Source organism: Poromitra crassiceps, assembly GCF_964638095.1.
Source record: "Poromitra crassiceps genome assembly, chromosome: 13".
Classification (NCBI taxonomy): Eukaryota; Metazoa; Chordata; class Actinopteri; order Beryciformes; family Melamphaidae; genus Poromitra; species Poromitra crassiceps.
In genome coordinates, this window is record NC_139644.1 from 38,278,598 (window position 1) to 38,296,734 (window position 18,137).

Sequence of the window (18,137 nt, forward strand, 5' to 3'; positions counted from 1 at the left end):
ACTGCAACAAATTGGCATAAAAGCGTCATAATTCCAGTCATAGTTACTCCATGAAATCCCTTTCTTTGGTAAAGCCTGTAGTAATTCCCTTGAATGGACATGTTGGATTTAGCACTTGTTGGCCATTAGGCTATTATTTCCGTTACCGACTGAACCGCTCGCCTAGTGAGAGTGAGTGAATGAGTGACACGCAGCCAGCACCGCCCCACAGGTGTGACCCTGTCACGCAAACACACACGAGAGGGAGAGAGAGAGAGAGGGCGGAGGGAGAGAGAGTTAGGCGGGGGGGGGTGGGGGGGGGGGTGAGAGAGAGAGGGCGGGGGAAGGGAGAGAGAGGGAGGGCGGGGGGAGAGAGAGTTAGGCGGGGGGGGAGTGAGAGAGAGAGGGCGGGGGAAGGGAGAGAGAGAGAGAGAGAGAGAGGGAGGGCGGGGGGAGAGGGAGTGAGAGAGAGAGGGCGGGGGAAGGGAGAGAGAGAGAGAGAGAGAGGGAGGGCGGGGGAGAGAGAGTGAGAGGGGGGGGAGGGAGTGAGAGAGAGGGCGGGGGAAGGGAGAGAGAGAGAGAGCGGGAGGGCGGGGGGAGAGAGAGTGAGAGGGGGGGGAGGGAGTGAGAGAGATAGGGCGGGGGAAGGGAGAGAGAGAGAGAGAGAGAGGGAGGGCGGGGGGAGAGAGAGTGAGAGGAGGGAGGGAGAGAGAAAGAGAGCATGTGTTCCGCTTAACCCCCCCCCCCCTCCCGGCTGGGACGTCCCGTGTGGTTGAGTCACAGTGTGTCAGATTAATGAGCCCATCCCTCCCTTTTGAAATCCTCATTAAATCGTTATGTTCCAGTTTGCTGAGCATCACAGGCAGCCTCCAGTGCTGCTGAACCTGTTCTGTCACGTTTCCTGCTGCTCTGTGCCAGACAGGAATCCAATGGAACGTAAAATGATAGGCTAGATTACAGAAAGCAGAATCCAATAGGGTTGGATTCATATATTATTTAAAAAAATCTGCATGACTGCTCCTACCCACCGCCGACGAGTCTAAGCGATAAACTCGCATGTACTTGCATGTACTCGCACTCGCCCTGCAGCTTGGTTGGCTGCCTCCTTGCTGTATTTCCCTCTTCAATTGGTCGATTTCGAAATGCCCCTCCTTCCCTCGCTGCCATCTTGTCGCTCACCAGCTTGCAAAGCATGCTGGGATACCTGGCGTCAAGACACCGCAGGCGACAAGACGAGAGGAGAGGAGGGGCCAAAACCGAAATAGACCAATTGAAGACGGGAATACAGCAAGGCAGCCAACCAAGCTGCAGGGCGAGTTGCGAGTATACATGCGAGTACCTGCGAGTTTATCACTTAGACTCGCCGGCGGTGGGCAGGGGGTCTGAGTGCATAGGCCCTGCAACCCCCCCCCCCCCCCCCCACCCCACCATGGCAGTACAGATCTATGATGCCATGGGTGGCTACAACGGAAACTTAGATGGTGTCCGGGTCCACAGTGCTGAGCGCTATGATCCGCAGACCAACCAGTGGACTCTGCTCCCACCCATGGGCGGGCGGAGAAGTGACTCCAGTGCCACAGTCCTCAACGGCAAGGTGTACATCTGCCGTGGTTTTGATGGGAACCACTACCTGGAAACAGTTGAGTGCTACAACCCACACACACTACAACCAACACACACTACAACCCACACACACTACAACCAACACACACTACAACCCACACACACTACAACCCACACACACTACAACCCACACACACTACAACCCACACACACTACAACCCACACACACTACAACCCACACACACTACAACCCACACACACTACAACCACACACACTACAACCCACACACACTACAACCAACGCCAACATGAGCAGCAAGCACAGCAGCTTGGGCGTCATCGCCTACGGACAGCGCGTCTACGCAGTGGGCGGCTTTGATGGCACCAACCGCTGACCGACACGTGGAGCGCCGTGCCCAGAATGCTGAATCCACGCAACAACTTTGTCATCGAGCTGGTGGACGACCAGCTGTTGTACGCGTAGCACGTTCTCCATCTTATTCACCTTATTCCTGGACTTGCGTTTCCCATGATTCTCAGCGGTTGCCGGTTGTCGACTTCCTGTTTACATTTTCTTCACTAGTAAGGACGTGCGCGCCGCTGTCAAAGAGTGGGAACGTTTGGCTTATTTGATCTGAAATGGCTAAAAATAGTAACGTTGTGTGGTTGCATAGTGGCGATATTTTACAAAAACGAGGTGAATGTCAATTCACTCGTACTGTATGGGCTTATTTTAGCCGAAATTGCTAAAACATAGCAGCCTATGTGGTTGCACAGCGGCAGCTTTCGTTTTGAAGGCTAAACGTCCAAACCGGAACTCTTATTATTTGGTCATTGAACGGAGCTTTAGCGGTCTCTCTCTTTCAAGATTCAAGATATTGTCACTCCGTTGTACAATTATGCACGTGTGAAATTATTGTGCTGGGGGGCTCCATTACAAGACATAGGTACGTACAAAGTCACAACAATTATTATGATTATTTTCAGTATCTTTTGCTATGAACGGTCCTGGGCGGAAACAGGCAACCGGCAGCTGGAAACAGGGAGGGAGGGTGTCATGGAAGCGCCCACGGTCTCACCAGGAAACTCGTGAATAGTCTGGGATACCCTGACTATGACTCTGACTCTGGCTGTTTTGCTTGAACACGCCAAAGGAGTGCCGTTCATTGAACAAACTCATATTTTGGTGAACGTGTGAACTGAACGCAGCCAATTTGCACCGAATGTGTCTGAGTGAGCGTCGTTAACTCCTGCAAGAGTTAACGATGCTCTGTTCTCGCTCTTTTCTGACCTTGATTATTTCAGAATCAGAATCAGAATAACTTTATTGATCCCTGTGGGAAATGAGGTCATGCTACAGTTGCTCACACTCAGATAGGGAATATAAACATAGAGACATTATAGGAAGCATAGAATAAACCAAAAAACACACAAATAGAATAGAATAGAAGTTAGGTAGCTTATATACACGAAAGTGTCACCAATGTGTGCCTCCTTGTCAAGTACCATTGAATAGAAGTGAATAATGTGAGGTACATAATGGTCTTATATACAGCAGCAGTGTGAGAGATGGAGACAGAGAGATTACAGAGAAAGAGGAGGAAAAGGGAGATGAAGTAAATTAACGGAGACAGAGAGATTACACGGGGGAAAAGGGGGTCAGAATGAGACAAAATGAGAACGAGTGAAAAGGGGAAAGAGAGAGAACTGATAGGACTGAATGATGGTAAAAAAAACGGTGTCATGGTCGGATGTAATTCTTGGTGGTTCTCTGATTGCCATGTAGCCTTAATATGACCATAGCATAGATCAATATGGTTTTTGACCCTCTAGTGTAGCATTTGACATATTGCTGATAGTGTGACAGCACCGATGCTAAAGTGTGACAGCGAAGGCGCTAACTCCTGACACAAATATGTCACCAGGGATGCGCTGGTCTCTCTCTCTCTCTCTCTCTCTCTCTCTCTCTCACACACACACACACACACACACACACAAGTCGCACGCACGCGCACACACACACACGTCAAAGTGACTCAGCGGTTTTTAAAAATAAAATAAAAAATGCCCAGAGAAGGAAAGCGGCAGCATTATTTCAATCAGAGAGAGACCACATGTGCTAAAGAACAGCTTACATGTCGTCGCTGTCGGGCGAACACCTTGTATCTCCAAATTCAACGCAAAGAAATGGATTTAGTGGGTAAACGAAAATAACCGGTGAAAGTTTCAAGTAGGCTAGTGGCCTCAGATTTAGATGTGCTGATCCTCATCCCGGGCCGCTTCACACTCGGCTGCGAAACAATCCAGTGAGTGAGCTGAAGGTCCCCTCATCAGGACCACCACATCATCCGCGAAAAGCAGCGATGGCATCCTCTGCCCACCGAACTGCAACCCCTCCCTCCCATGACCACGCCTCGAAACCCTGTCCAGCTAGGTGACACGGCGCAGCCCTGGCGGAAGCCAACCCCCACCGGGAACGAGTCCGACTTCCTGCCGAGAACCCAGACACAGCTCTCGCTTTGGGCCATATAGAGATTGGATGGCCCTGAGTAGTGACCCCCTTACCCCATACTCTCTTCAGCCTCCCCCCATTCCACAAAGCACATGTAGAGTGGATGGATCACTCCCACGCCCCCTACAGGATCCTTGCCAGAGTGAAGAGCTGGTCCGTTGTTCCACGACCAGGACAGATTGTTCCTCTTGGGTTCGACTACCGGCTGGACCTCCTTTCCCTTTCCAGCACCTTAGAGTAGTAGACTTTCCCCAGCAGGCTGAGTCATGTGATGGCTCTGTAGTTGGCACACACCCTCTGCTCGGACCCCTTTCTGAACGTCTATATAAGCACTGAAAAACAAATATAAGATTAGTATTACTTTAATTGTGGTGGAAACCAGGGCAGTTTGGTAGTGACTAGTGAGTGTTGAAAACCGGGACATATCCGAGAGATATCTGTCTGGCGAGCTGGGAGAAGACAGAAGACAGACAGGTGGTTACCTGTCTGTCTTCTGTCTTCTCCCGGCTCGCCTCCGCTGGATGCTGGTAGTTTAATGACTAAAGCTGTGTTCACACCGAGATATTTATTTCTGTGTTTAAATCGCTCCGCAAACCGGGAGCGCACTCCGCCCTCGGGCCGAGGTGTTCATACTCAGAGCTCGGAGAGAGGGAGAGACTATTTGTGCACAATTGGCAGCACCTGTGTCGGCCCGCTGATAGATGTGGGCGAGGTGCAGCGAGCTTGAGAAACGAGAGAGATCTTCACTGAAACAAGCAGCACACAGCTCTAACGTTAGACAGGATGAAAACGCAAACAACACAACTGTGTTTTCCCCCGATGCAAGAATGAATAAATAGTCCGGGGTTACGGCAGCCAATCAGCGTTAAGCAGAAAGCAACTGTTGGCAGCGAAATTTCGCTCGAGTTGGGATATTTAATCTCGGGCGACAAGCGAATTTTCGCCCTATCTCTGTCGCTCAGATGCCCAGTGATTTTTCTCCCGGGGGAATATACGCTCAATTGCTCGTTTGCATTGAATTTGTATGTAAACTCGATGCCAGCGAAAAACTTTAATACGTCGGTGTGAACGCACCTTAACTGTCATGGGCAAGCCACAGGTGACTCCTCAGTCAGGAGTGAAAAAAAGACATGAGAGAGAGAAAACAGCAGAAGAAGAGTGACAAGGCCCAGGTGCATTGTGGGAGCTGGGAGGTCACTTTCCTGCTCCTGACATCCTGGTGAGAGGTCAGCCAAGCGGTGTGGCATTCCATGCATGGCATGAGTCAACTGTGGGAATGTGTACATCCACCATGACACGTATGCATGGACCACACACACACACACACGCACACGCACACAAACACGCACACGCACGCACGCACGCACGCACGCACGCACACACACACACACACACACACACACACACACACACACACACACACACACACACACACACACACACACACACACTGTTGACAGCAGCAATGACAACACACTCATATTGAAGTGTTTCATGCCAAAGAGAAATCTCGATTTAACACCTTAGATCAAATGATTGCTGTAATCAAGAGAGAACTCACTACAGGCTACTGAATGTTATTAAAGCTATAGAGAGGCAAAGTCAGCGTCACTTCCTGCTTCAGCATACGAACCAGCATCTGAAAAATATCAATGGTGGTGTGTGAACGGTGTGTGTGAACGGTGTGTGTGAACGTGTGTGTGAACGGTGTGTGTGAACGTGTGTGAACGGTGGCAGACGATACTTTTTTTATCCCGTTTGAATTGTGCCATGAAGTCTACATGTAAATGCTGTGCCCCTAACGGGCTCATTATAATATATATATATGTCACACTATCACATAATAACTTATAATATACTGTACATATACAAATAGATATATTTGTATCACATCAATCACATATTTTTGAACAATGAACTGTGTGACACATGGTTTCCCTCCCTATAATAGAAACAGCATTTTGCAATTAAACGCTTTAGTTAAAAAACTGTATGAAATACCAAATAGGGAAATGTATAACTTTATTTAAATGATTTGTCGTTACATGTTAAGGAAGACAGTTCCAAGTTATTACTGTTGATCACATCAAATGTGGTTCTCTCAACTTTACACGCTGTACACGCACGCACGCACGCACGCACGCACGCACGCACGCACGCACGCACGCACGCACACACGCACACACACACACACACACACAGTACAGCTAGAGGAATCTGCTGTGTCAGTATCCTCAGAGTGTCTGGCCCATATATCCCAAAACAATGCCTCTCTGTTGTGCTCTGTTCCCAGGTCCACCGGATCTCCTCCTGGGTCCATTGGATCTCCTCCTGGGAACGTCAACAAGACACTGGAATGGACAACACCCTGTCCTTCCTCCATAAGCTCCCATGGGCCAGACTATTTTTCATTAGGTTAGTGAGTGTGTGCTGGTGTGTGTGTGTGTGTGTGTGTGTGTGTGTGTGTGTGTGTGTTCTCCACAGTGTGTAGGTCCAGGTCTGGGCTTTCCTTCCAAGCCAACAACCACAGGTTTAAAGAAGAGTAGAGGTGTGGTATCAAATGGAAACAGGTGATTGGGCGGGGCTTGTGATTGACAGGGGGGCGTCACAGGGGAGTGGGAGGAGTCAGTTACATAAAGAGCAGGTCGGTGGCTGCCCATTGGTTGACGAGCCTCGCCGTCCGCTGTCCAATCGGCAGACCGACAAGTAGCAGGAGGGGGGTGTGGCGTCAGGGGCGGGGTCAAGTCTTTCACGGACAGCTCATTGGTTTAACTATATGTTTGATTGACAGGCCGGGTCATTGGCAGTGGTAGATGGGCTGGACGTACTCCGGGGGGAAGTAGCCCACGCGTCCGTGGCAGCGGCCCTTCCAGCGCAGCGAGTCGGAGCAGTCGAGGAGGTCGATGACATCACCGCGCAGGAAGTGGAGCTGCGACGGGTGGTGGGGCGTGAAGTCGAACAGAGCGTGGGCGTGGTGAGGCCGCTGTGGGGGGGTGGGGGAGAGAGGGGAGAGAGAGGGACAAGGAGATGAAAGGAGCAAAAGAAAATATTATTAATAAAATATTGAAATTACCACTCACGATACAGTCTAGGGCTGTCCCGAATACCATATTTAGGGCTTCAAAGATTCAGGGAGATGAATTCGATCAAAATCGATGCTTCAAGTGGGGAGGGGGCAAATACACAAAAATAAAGAAAAACTCGGGTAACGTTTCACGTACGTTCTCGGCTGTGGCGATGACGCTGTGTAGCGACTCGAATATAAGTCAACAGCAACACTGTGACACACGGTAAGCAAGCAACGCACAGGAACAAACACCAAACGTATACCGTACTCACAAACATGTCAGCACCACAGCTCATAGTCGACTTTCTTGTAGGCTTGCCATGGTATGGAAATTATAATAATGTAGTGGACTTAATAATAATAATAATTATTATTATTAATAATAACAATACAATTTATTTGATGGTGCCTTTCACGACACTCAAAGGTCACCTTACATCAACAATAGAACATACAAATAAAACGATGAAATAGTAAGCAATGCATACAGTAAGATATACAGTACTATATATACTATACTATACTATACTTTATATATAATAAACAACAATCAACAGTAATAAGACATCATCAGTAAGACAGCAGTTATGAGTGGAGAGGTTAGCGAGATCAGTAAGGTCAGTTAATTGTATTTGAGAGAATAGGCAAGTTTAGCAGTGGATATACATATAATGGAACGATAGCCAAAAGCATGTGGGAATAGTATTTTTACCATGCTGACTCGCCTACAGTGTGACATTTCACATCATAGGTGTCTATGAGTTGAGAAAGACTACCAGATTTTTATGGGGCGCCCAATAAACACATGACATGACATGAAATATTGATTTCAAATGACTTCATTACGAGCTACAGTAATTTACAAGCTTCTGCCAAACAAATGGTTCAACATGACTGCAACTGTAGCAACATGCTAGCTAGCGTTAGCATCCATGGGCAACAGCAGAACTGTAACCAAATCCAATGAGTTCAGAACTGAGTATTTAACAAACAGTGTTGGAGGTAATGTGTTACAAAGTCATGCGTTACTGTAATCACATTACATTTGTCGGTAACGAGTAGTGTATAGCACTACAGTCAAAGACGGCCCAACTTCAACTCACTTCCTGTCATTTTGGCACGCAGGTTTTGCTCAGGGCTTTCCACAGACACGCCCACTAGGAGGTTTTCGGCAGGTCTGAGTCTATTGGAGTCAATGGGAAAAGTCAACGTGATCTCAGATTATGACAGATCCCTTTGCCCCCATATTCATTAAAGTAAATAGTCGGCCCATTCTCCGAAGCCACATCTCTTCTGAATATTCTGACACTAAAATGGCATTTTTCCGACAGATCAGGAGAAAATTTAACTTGTTCAAGACCTGTCTCTGTCTCAGCAACACACTCTCGCGGGATTTGGCAACAGGAACTCACGTTAGCAGGGAGCGATTAGCTAAAGCTAAAGCTGAAGTTTGTTGATGTAGTAGCTAAATCTGTGGCTAGAAAAAATTAGTTTCAACTGTATTGAGCTAACAAGGGGCAGCTTTGTATTTATATGTGTGGTTTGGAGTTTGGGGAACTCACGATCTCCATTTCAAGTTAGCTTGCTAGGTCAGCACTAACCCCGCCTAAAGCCTGCTTGAAGAAGAAAACAAGTGGGGGCGGAGGGGGGGAGTAAGGAGACTTGAGGAGAGGTGACCATGTGACCATTTGCATTCAACAGACTTACTGCTACCAGTTGTTAGAATTGGCGGAGCCTGCGGTGACCCATCTAGTAGTAATAGAAGATCTATGCTACGGTTCCTAAATCCAGTAATCACATTACAGTTACTAATCAAACACTTGCATTACTTGCGTTACATAAATTCTTGTTCGCCATTCATTGATATGCATATTCATGCTTTTCTCCTTGTCCAATCACAGTCTCCCACGCTCCCCCTCTCTGGCTAATATCCAATCAGCTCAAGCCACTCCATCTCCCTCGCTTTTCTGCTGGCCATTCACCTAACCGGAATAGTATATCAGAGTCCATGTTTTTTACTATGTCGTAACTCACCTATGTGTGCTGTCACCCCTCAGTTGCTGATCATCGCCGAAGCAGATGTTTCGCCCCACCTCCTCCTCCCCTGACAACCACCAACGTCATGAAGAATTCCCTATGGGGGGATTTTCTATCCTATATATCACTGACGTCCTCCTCACATCTCAGGAGGTGCGTCATCATATCATGGAGTCATACGCCAAATCTAATTTGTTTATTGTATCATTAAGGTTTAAATTTTGAACGTTCTTACTAGTCTCTTATTATTGAATTACATTTTTAAGCAGTAATCAGTAACTGCTGAGTAACTTGCCCAACACTGGTCCAACACTGGTGACAATTGGTTAGGTTTAGGCATGAGGAATGGCGATTCGATGGTTGAGACAGTCTTTTGACAGGTGGATATATGCACATACTTCGAATTTGTTGCACGAAAGGACAGGAATTTGAGGGTAAAGTGCAATGTTTGCAGAGGGCAGAAGCAATTTTCCCACTGCTGTGAACATGACATGAAATTTTTCCAAGCACCTGGGAAGGCAACATGCTAACAACATAAAGCTAGCAGCGAAAAACCCAGGGACCCATGCTGTCAATCTGAAGCAATCAGCAGGTAACGTCAAAAGCAGAGATAAACAGGCTTGTTGCATCATCAGAGGAAATGTCCATTTGTTTCTACAGAATCGCCATCTTTCAGAAACAAAGATCATGTGTAGGTCCTCCTTATTAGGATCGGGATTTGTGCTGATACGTGGGCATATGTAGTAAGGTTTATTGTTAACTGGCAATTACGTGACAATGCATCTCAGGCGATGTTGAGGAGCAACACAAAAGTAATGTAATGAGTAGTGTAACAAATTACTTGCTCCAGGGAGTAATTAAGTAAAGTAAGGCATTATTTTTGTTAAGGTAATGTGTAATATTCACATTTTTGTATAACGACCCCAACACTGCAATCCTAAACAAACAAAGCAATCGTTATTATACAAGGGAGCATGTGGGCAATCTCTGTTCTCTCTCTGTTTACATTTTTGTCCCCCTGATGATGTCATAAGTGATGTCATCAGTGATGTCACTTGAGCAATTGGGGCAACTAATGATGTCATAGTGATGTCATACCATCACTGATGATGTCATCATTGATGTCAGCAGTCATGTCATAGATAGTCATCGTGGCATCATTGTGATGTCACTGTCTCACTGATGATGTCATAAGTAACGCACACACACACACGAGACTGAGGGAGAGGGAGAGGGAGAGAGAGAGCCTGACGGAGAGAGAGCGAGAGAGCGCGCCAATAGAGGAGGCGAGACCACGCAGCAGCTGAGCTGAGGGTGAGCTGCAGGGCGGGCGAGCCCGCACAGCGAGTGAGCCTAGGAATCGAGTGCGCGCAGCGCGCAAGATGCCTAGTGGAATAAATAGCTACTAACCATGTGCACCACAGACTGTTTTGTTTTCACTGTGGCATTTAAATGATGGTTATGTTGTTAGGTTGGATGGTCAGGTTAGGTACACACTGTTTCACACAGTGACTCAGAGTGCTGTGTTAGAGTTGGGTGGGCGTTAAAATAATAGGCTGTAGAAAAGGTATCCTCAAATGTTTCAATAAAATAGCTGCATAGAAAACAAAGCCACAAACATGAAGGTATGACTAATCTGCTGTGATCTGATGTGGAATGACATTTTTAAAAAGGAAAAACCATCACGACCTAATTCACAATCGGCCTTATACAAATCATGAGAATGAATTTGTGCATAAATGAACATTCCTGACCATTTTCACTGTCACTTACGCATCACCTTATATTATCTTGGACCAGCCATTTCGAAGAGATACACGTTTGATAAATCACAACTTTATTTTAAGCATGTGTTATTGAAAACATAATGTTAAATACTTTATAAATGAAAGCAAGTAACTGCATTCAGGCGGTGTTAACAGGCTATCTCATTGTTTTGATTTCCTCTCATCAGTAAAACAACAGGGGATCCCCATCAAATTGATAAATGAATGAATGACTGGTCTGCTCTAATTGCGAAACAAACTCTCTGAAGTGAAAGTTCTGTCACAAAACTATATTATTATCATGTATCTTTGCACATTTTTAAGTCTGTAAACTCAACTCCTTCCTAGTGGGTATAGTGCGTATACCTGCATATCACATAGATTACACCTGCCTACTCCTTGAATAGGACTTACTCTGAGTCACTCTGAAGAGGACTTACTCTGAGTCACTCTGAAGAGGACTTACTCTGAGTCACTCTGAATAGGACTTACTCTGTCACTCTGAATAGGACTTACTCTGAGACACTCTGAATAGGACTTACTCTGAGTCACTCTGAAGAGGACTTACTCTGAGTCACTCTGAAGAGGACTTACTCTGAGTCACTCTGAAGAGGACTTACTCTGAGTCACTCTGAAGAGGACTTAGTCTGAGTCACTCTGAATAGAACTTACTCTGAGTCACTCTGAAGAGGACTTAGTCTGAGACACTCTGAATAGGACTTACTCTGAGTCACTCTGAAGAGGACTTACTCTGAGTCACTCTGAAGAGGACTTAGTCTGAGTCACTCTGAATAGGACTTACTCTGAGTCACTCTGAATAGGACTTACTCTGAGTCACTCTGAAGAGGACTTACTCTGAGTCACTCTGAATAGGACTTACTCTGAGTCACTCTGAATAGGACTGCCAAATGACTAACTAAAGGGTGACTGCAAATCATTTCATTCCACTGTTCAGTTCATGGATTACAGCTGGCACCACCCAATGCTTTGAAAACATACCTGTATTATTTAGGGCTTATTTAGTCATGTGTTATATTTAGTCAATCCTGTACTCATACATAACTTTCCATAACTGTGCCCATGGCACATCATCTCCAGAGTCTCCACCCTAGAAATCGATTTCTAGTATTCATTATTAGATGAATACTAATGAGATGAATAATGAATATATAGGATAGGCTAATTGCTATTAATAGGGCAGTAGTCTAATATAAAGGTCAGAGAAGGAGGCTTGTGAATGGAAGGTCACTGGTGGACCAGCTGAAGTCAATAAGTCATTCTTTCCAGCCATTCTATACAAAATAAAGAAAGGTCACTCGGTAGAGTGGCCACCCGCACTGCCATGCCCACTTTATGCCAATTGACGTGTAAAGTTGATCAGTTCTTCCTTGGCCCCAGTGTGCGAACTATACTGTGGCTTTCGGGGGAGCCGACTTTTGAGGGGCTCAAATTCATAAAAGGGCACTACAGCCGGAAATTTGAGGCAATTTGAAGGCCAATTTAGGGGTATAACTCATTTTAAATCAGCACGCTCAAAGACACGGATACAGCTCTTGTCTGTTCCACTTTTCTCTCCAAGAGAGAAAAGCGCGCTGCGCACACAGAGAGGGAGGGAGGGTGACAGAGCACAGAAAGGCAAAACGGGCGCACTGCTCTCCATATACACTGCATCCACAAGAACATGATATCTCTGCCCAACACTTTTATCCACTCCATAACGCACATGTCCCACTCACTGTGAAGTTCCTGACGCATTCCATCTCACAAACAGTCCTCCATATGCGGGAGGACTCGGAGGTAGGCTATTCCAGCTTCACCTCATCGTCACTTTTTCCACATCTGCGTTTGAAGTAGAAGCGACTTGTTGCTGTTCAACTGACGGCTGCTTCCATTTCTTCGTGAATGTAAAGTTTGTCAAACTGCCTTGTTTTCTTTTTGACATCTTGCTGTTGTTTTAAATCTGACCTGCCGGCGTGAGTGACGTTTGATTTGCACCTGCGCCGCCACGCTTCGATGTGGTGATGATAAGAATAACATGCATGTCGGTATAGGGCTTACAGTGAATTTGACAGTGATTGAGCACACTCTGAATCATACGATTAAAATAGCGTAATTTTACGCATTATTCACTATGAAGGTACAGAAAAAGAAATAGAAAATACATGGGGTAATATATATTAGTCAATAATTTAGAGACCCCCCCAAATTTCACAAGTCAGCCTTTCAGGGGGTCTACTACTTCTTTAAGGGGAGCCAAAGCCCCCCCAGCTCCCCCGTAGTTCGCACCCTGCTTGGCCCACGACCAACCTTTCTGCAAAGTTTTGTGATGTTACGTGAATCCGTGAATCCGCCCATTGCCACACCCCCTTTTGGCCAGTGGGCGTGGAAAGCTAATCAGTTGGTCGATGACCTACTTTTCTAGAAAGTGTTGCGCGAATCCGTTGCAAACAAACAGGGGCGAACAACAAGAGCTCCCGGCCAACTCCGTCGGCAGAGGTAATTAATATCATTCAGAAGCTATTTAACATCTTTGGAGAGACACTGCTGCCTGCTCATACTGGCACATTCACTGAGATGATGCGACAAAAGCACTAGTTGGCCACGTCATCATGATATGACAGATATGTGTCAGTTACACGAACAATAAAATGGTTATCACACAGGAAAACAGTGCCACGCCTTAACAACTTATTTTGTTCTCCAGCATTCTTAGTTGATGTGAGTGCAGTCAAAGGATCCATGCCAGGTTTCACTTTGCACTGTATTTCTTGACAGAGCACAGCAGATGTAGTGTGGAGGTGAAGATGATCCTGCTAGTGACACACAGCTGAATACAAACCAGGAGTTGGAGTGGATGGAGGAAAGGGAAGGAGGTCAGTCACCATATCTACCAACGCAATACACACAAAGAATACAGGGAAGTGAAAGGTATGGCGTTGTTTTAGTGTTCAATGTGTTTACTGTTCACTTAAAAAATAAGACATTCAGACTGTGACGGAGCGCACATTTCATTGCAATTGAGAGCCCCAGGGATGACGTATTTTTGTAGTCGGAACGCGGAAGTCCCGGACTTCCTGGTTCTTCTGTTTCTGCCTATGGGATTTTTGAATGGGTTTTTGCCGCGATGCTTCAAATAAGGTCTCTGGGCAACGCAAGCTTAATCAAACGCAAACCAGTGTTCAGCCGGATAATCTTCACACATGAGGACCACTTTCATGAGTTTTGAAGCGTAAATGCGAGCCCTAGAAGTAAAAAGCTTGTGCTAAGCTAATCCAGAACTACACACAGTGTCGCATAGGCGTCCCCGTCACGTCACCACTCAACCTGGAGTGTTGTTGATGTGTGCGCTGCTGTGCACTGATTACCCCGGGCTGAACCAGGTGAGGGAAAGAGAATTTCCGTGTTCGTCCTTTGAAGTGATGACGTTATTGACGTATAATATCCCCGTCGACTCAACAGTGTAGTCTCATTTAGCCATTTGCTAGCTAGCCGCCCTTTTAACGGCATGTAAAAGCTTAAAAACTCATAAAAGTGGTCCTCATGTGTGAAGATGATCCTACTGAGCACTGGTTCGCGTTTGATTAAGCTTGCGTTGCCCAGAGACCTTATTAGAAGCATCGCGCCAAAAACCCATTCAAAAATCCCATAGGCGAAAACAGTGAAGAAGTGTTAGCATCGATTTTTTCCGGACTCGTTCCTGGGGCTCTCTATTACTCCACTCATTCAGCTCCATTCCCCCTTTAACTACCATAACGAACCCTTGAGCAAAATGCTTAACTCCCAACCTGCAGCTCCTGCAGTGGACTTGAACCTGCAGCTCCTGCAGTGGACTTGAACCTGCAGCTCGTGCAGTGGACTTCTTCACTGGCCACCAGTAGAAGACTGGCTGTCCTGGGCAGCTTCCCCACTGATTTAAGAGATGAATGCCCGTCAGGCCGGATGCTACAGTACCAAACAGGCAAGTCATTTGTGATAAGCTGCAACCTACTTGGCTCTGCGGAACCCGGCCTAATTTGTCACTCCGGGGATTAAAACCAACGCACAAATGTCCGCTATCCTACAGTACCCAGTGGGCTAAAACACTGGTGTGTTTCCATGACAGGACCCACTCGCACAGGCAGCAAGCATGAAGACTAGAGAGGGGGAAGGGGAACAGGAGAGCTGCCCCGCATGTGAAAAAGAAGAGACATATTGAAGTAAAGCAAAAAGACAATCAATAAATGTGGCTTATCTTCAATAGAACATACGATTCAGATTCAGCTTACTGTAATTTCCCCAAGTTTTGTTCTTTTTAAAATGAGACACTTCTATTGATCCAAGCAAGTGCTCCATTAAGTCATTCATATTTAAGTCACTATCACTTTGAACCTTCTTTTTTCCACATTTTGTTTTTCCATGTGGTGTGTGCGCATGTTGACATGCAAGTTTGTTGATACGCCTTGGCATTAATGCCCCTGTGAGAGATTAATTCTTGAGCTTTGCAAATGAAGTGAAGTCTTAGACGTAATTCCAATCATGTAAGACTACTTCAATCATGAGAGGCTAGTAAGAAGGTTCAAATCAACTTTAATGATACAAATTAAGGTTTGGCGTACGACTCCATGATATGATGACGCTCCTCCTGAGATGGTGAGAGGAGGGCGTCAGCGATGCATAGAATAGAGAATCCCCCCCATAGGGAATTCTTCAGGAGTCATGACGTTGGTGGTGGTCAGGGGAGGAGGTGGGGCGAAACAACTGCTTCTCGTGATCACAGCAACGGTGTGGTGACACAGATAGACAGACAGAGAGACATACTCACCCTGGCGAAGTGCTCGGGGTCTCTCAGAAAGACGGTCCTCTCCTTAGCGATGCTGTTGCTATGGTAAAAGTCCACCAGCTCGTTGAGCGAGGAGAAGAGCTCCTCCCACACAAAGTACTGAGCAGAGCGATCCTGCAGCACCTTGAAATGCTGGACATGGTCCCCATAGCTGCACAAAACAGAGTGAGACAGAGACAGAGACAGAGAGAGACAGAGAGAGACAGAGAGAGAGAGAGAGAGAAAAAGAGAGAGAGAGATATATTTAACATTCCCGCCATATAGTGTAGCCTATATAAATGGATCTAAATTGAATGTAGCTGCTACTGTGAGCAACCTTTTTAACAGTGGCCCATTTTGGGCCACTGTTAACTGACTGACTGACCGACTGACTGACTGACATACATGTATAGGCAAGACTAGATATAGGCCTACACTAGTAACAATATTACTTCAATTCCCATCATACACACAGCACATTTATGAATGCAGTCTTGTTGTAAGAATAATTTGAGAACTATTTTTGTGCAGCTCCAAAATCATAAAAATAGCAAATGGCAGCAGCAGAAATAGCCCCAGTGGAGAGTGGGAGTTGAGTAAAAAGCGTTTGGCCCGGTTCCTCTTGGCACCTCTCCTCTCTCTCGCTGTGCGCTTGTTGCAAAGTCCCAGCTTATCTTTAGAACGCCGGACATCTCGCCGCCATGACACCGTTACTAATTGCGGCCAAGTCGATGCACGACGCCCGCGGGCGGGAGAGCGGGGGGACGTGTGGGAGGCGTGTTAATGGTCACGTCGTTCAAACGGCCCCACGTTTCCTTGGTAATGTGCTGCTTTATTGATCTATGTGGGCGAAGTTCTCAATGTGCGATTCAGTGTTTTTCTTATTAAACACCCCCCTAGAGTCAAAAATATGTTTTTTCTTTCTTGTTCTTCCGTTGGATGTTTGAGCTTCACTGTGCAGGATGACGTCTGTGCAGAGTTGCTCACTAGAAGGCTGCATTTCCACATTCGTCTGCTGAAAGTGGAAAGTTTCTTCTGTGCTCTTTGAAAAATCCAATTTTAGGTGGTGGGCCTACGAACATCACAAGTAGTTTGGAAGCCAATCCCGGTCCAATATTCAACTTACACAAGTGTGACGTCTGAAAGGGGCTTCATGTCTCCAGTGCCCATACACTGAGAATGGACTTTACAGTGGGAGTAGGAGACATCTTGTGTCCAGCAGGAAAACATTTGAGATGAAATAGGTTTGCATTTTCACAGACTCTGACATTTTGAACCAGGGAAGAGTAGATGTCATTTTAAGGATTTTAACAAGATGTGATCGGAGTCATCGGAAAGATTCACCTGAACGGCCGCTCAAGTCGGAACAACAAGTCGGGACAACAAGTCAGAAACAACAAGTCGGGACAACAAGTCGGGACAACAAGTCGGAACAACAAGTCGAAACAACAAGTGGGAACAACAAGTCGGGACAACAAGTCGGAACAACAAGTCGGGACAACAAGTCGGAACAACAAGTCGGGACAACAAGTCGGGACAACAAGTCGGGACAACAAGTCGGGACAACAAGTCGGGACAACAAGTCGGGACAACAAGTCGGAACAACAAGTCGGAACAACAAGTCGGGACAACAAGTCGGGACAACAAGTCGGGACAACAAGTCGGGACAACAAGTCGGAACAACAAGTCGGAACAACAAGTCGGAACAACAAGTCGGAACAACAAGTGGGCAACTCTGTGAGAATTTTGGTACACGAGTTGACGACTTGACGTCATATATGCAGAAAACATGGCGGACAGGAGTGGATGTTTTGTTGACACCAAGAAACTTTTTATGTAATTACTGTATTTTGCATCAACTATTTGTTCACATGTCATCATGTCGTTTAATATGGTATTACCATTAGTTCCATATTGTTTCCATATTTTTTCAGCCTACGTGCATATCAACATGACTCTGCACTGGGACGTCGTTTCTATTTTTCTATTTTTTTGGGCGCTGGTTGCTATGGTTTCCATATTTCCGATCATCCCGACACTACAGAGCAGTTGGAAGAACGACTGGCCAACTCGGAAAATTGAACCATCCGAGGAGCACGTGAATGCACGAAGAGTGTGGGCAAAAACCATGAGACACAAACTAGTATTCAAAGTCGAGTATTTGACATACATCTTAAAACATGACTTTAGGGGGTCTTTAACACATTCAGTGCCACAGCGCTTCAGTAAAATTGTCTGGAGCCTGTGCCAGATTCACTTCCATTCAGTTGAAAACAGCTATAGAATTTTTTCTATTATGGCTATATTAACGGGGCTGGACTTTAATGAAAGATTGAACACTCCTGCTTCTTCCAAAGAAGAAATTTTGTTTCTAGACAGTTCCATTATGAAATTACAGCCTCTCAAAAAAGTGCA

At 46.1% G+C, this 18,137-nt stretch overlaps 1 protein-coding gene across 2 annotated transcripts in view; it reads right to left on the reverse strand.

Annotated features, from left to right (window-relative positions):
• Positions 1 to 6,097: 6,097 nt before the first annotated feature.
• grapa (GRB2 related adaptor protein a) overlaps positions 6,098 to 18,137 on the reverse strand; it is a 38,685-nt gene continuing 26,645 nt past the window's right edge. For both annotated transcript variants that reach the window (XM_083648752.1, XM_083648751.1), the window contains 2 exons: positions 15,726 to 15,894; positions 6,098 to 7,037 (listed from right to left, as the gene is read on the reverse strand). In XM_083648752.1, the coding sequence (XP_083504878.1) occupies positions 6,852 to 7,037; positions 15,726 to 15,894 (355 nt within the window). In that variant the 3' untranslated portion in view covers positions 6,098 to 6,851. The remainder of the gene's footprint in view (positions 7,038 to 15,725; positions 15,895 to 18,137) is intronic.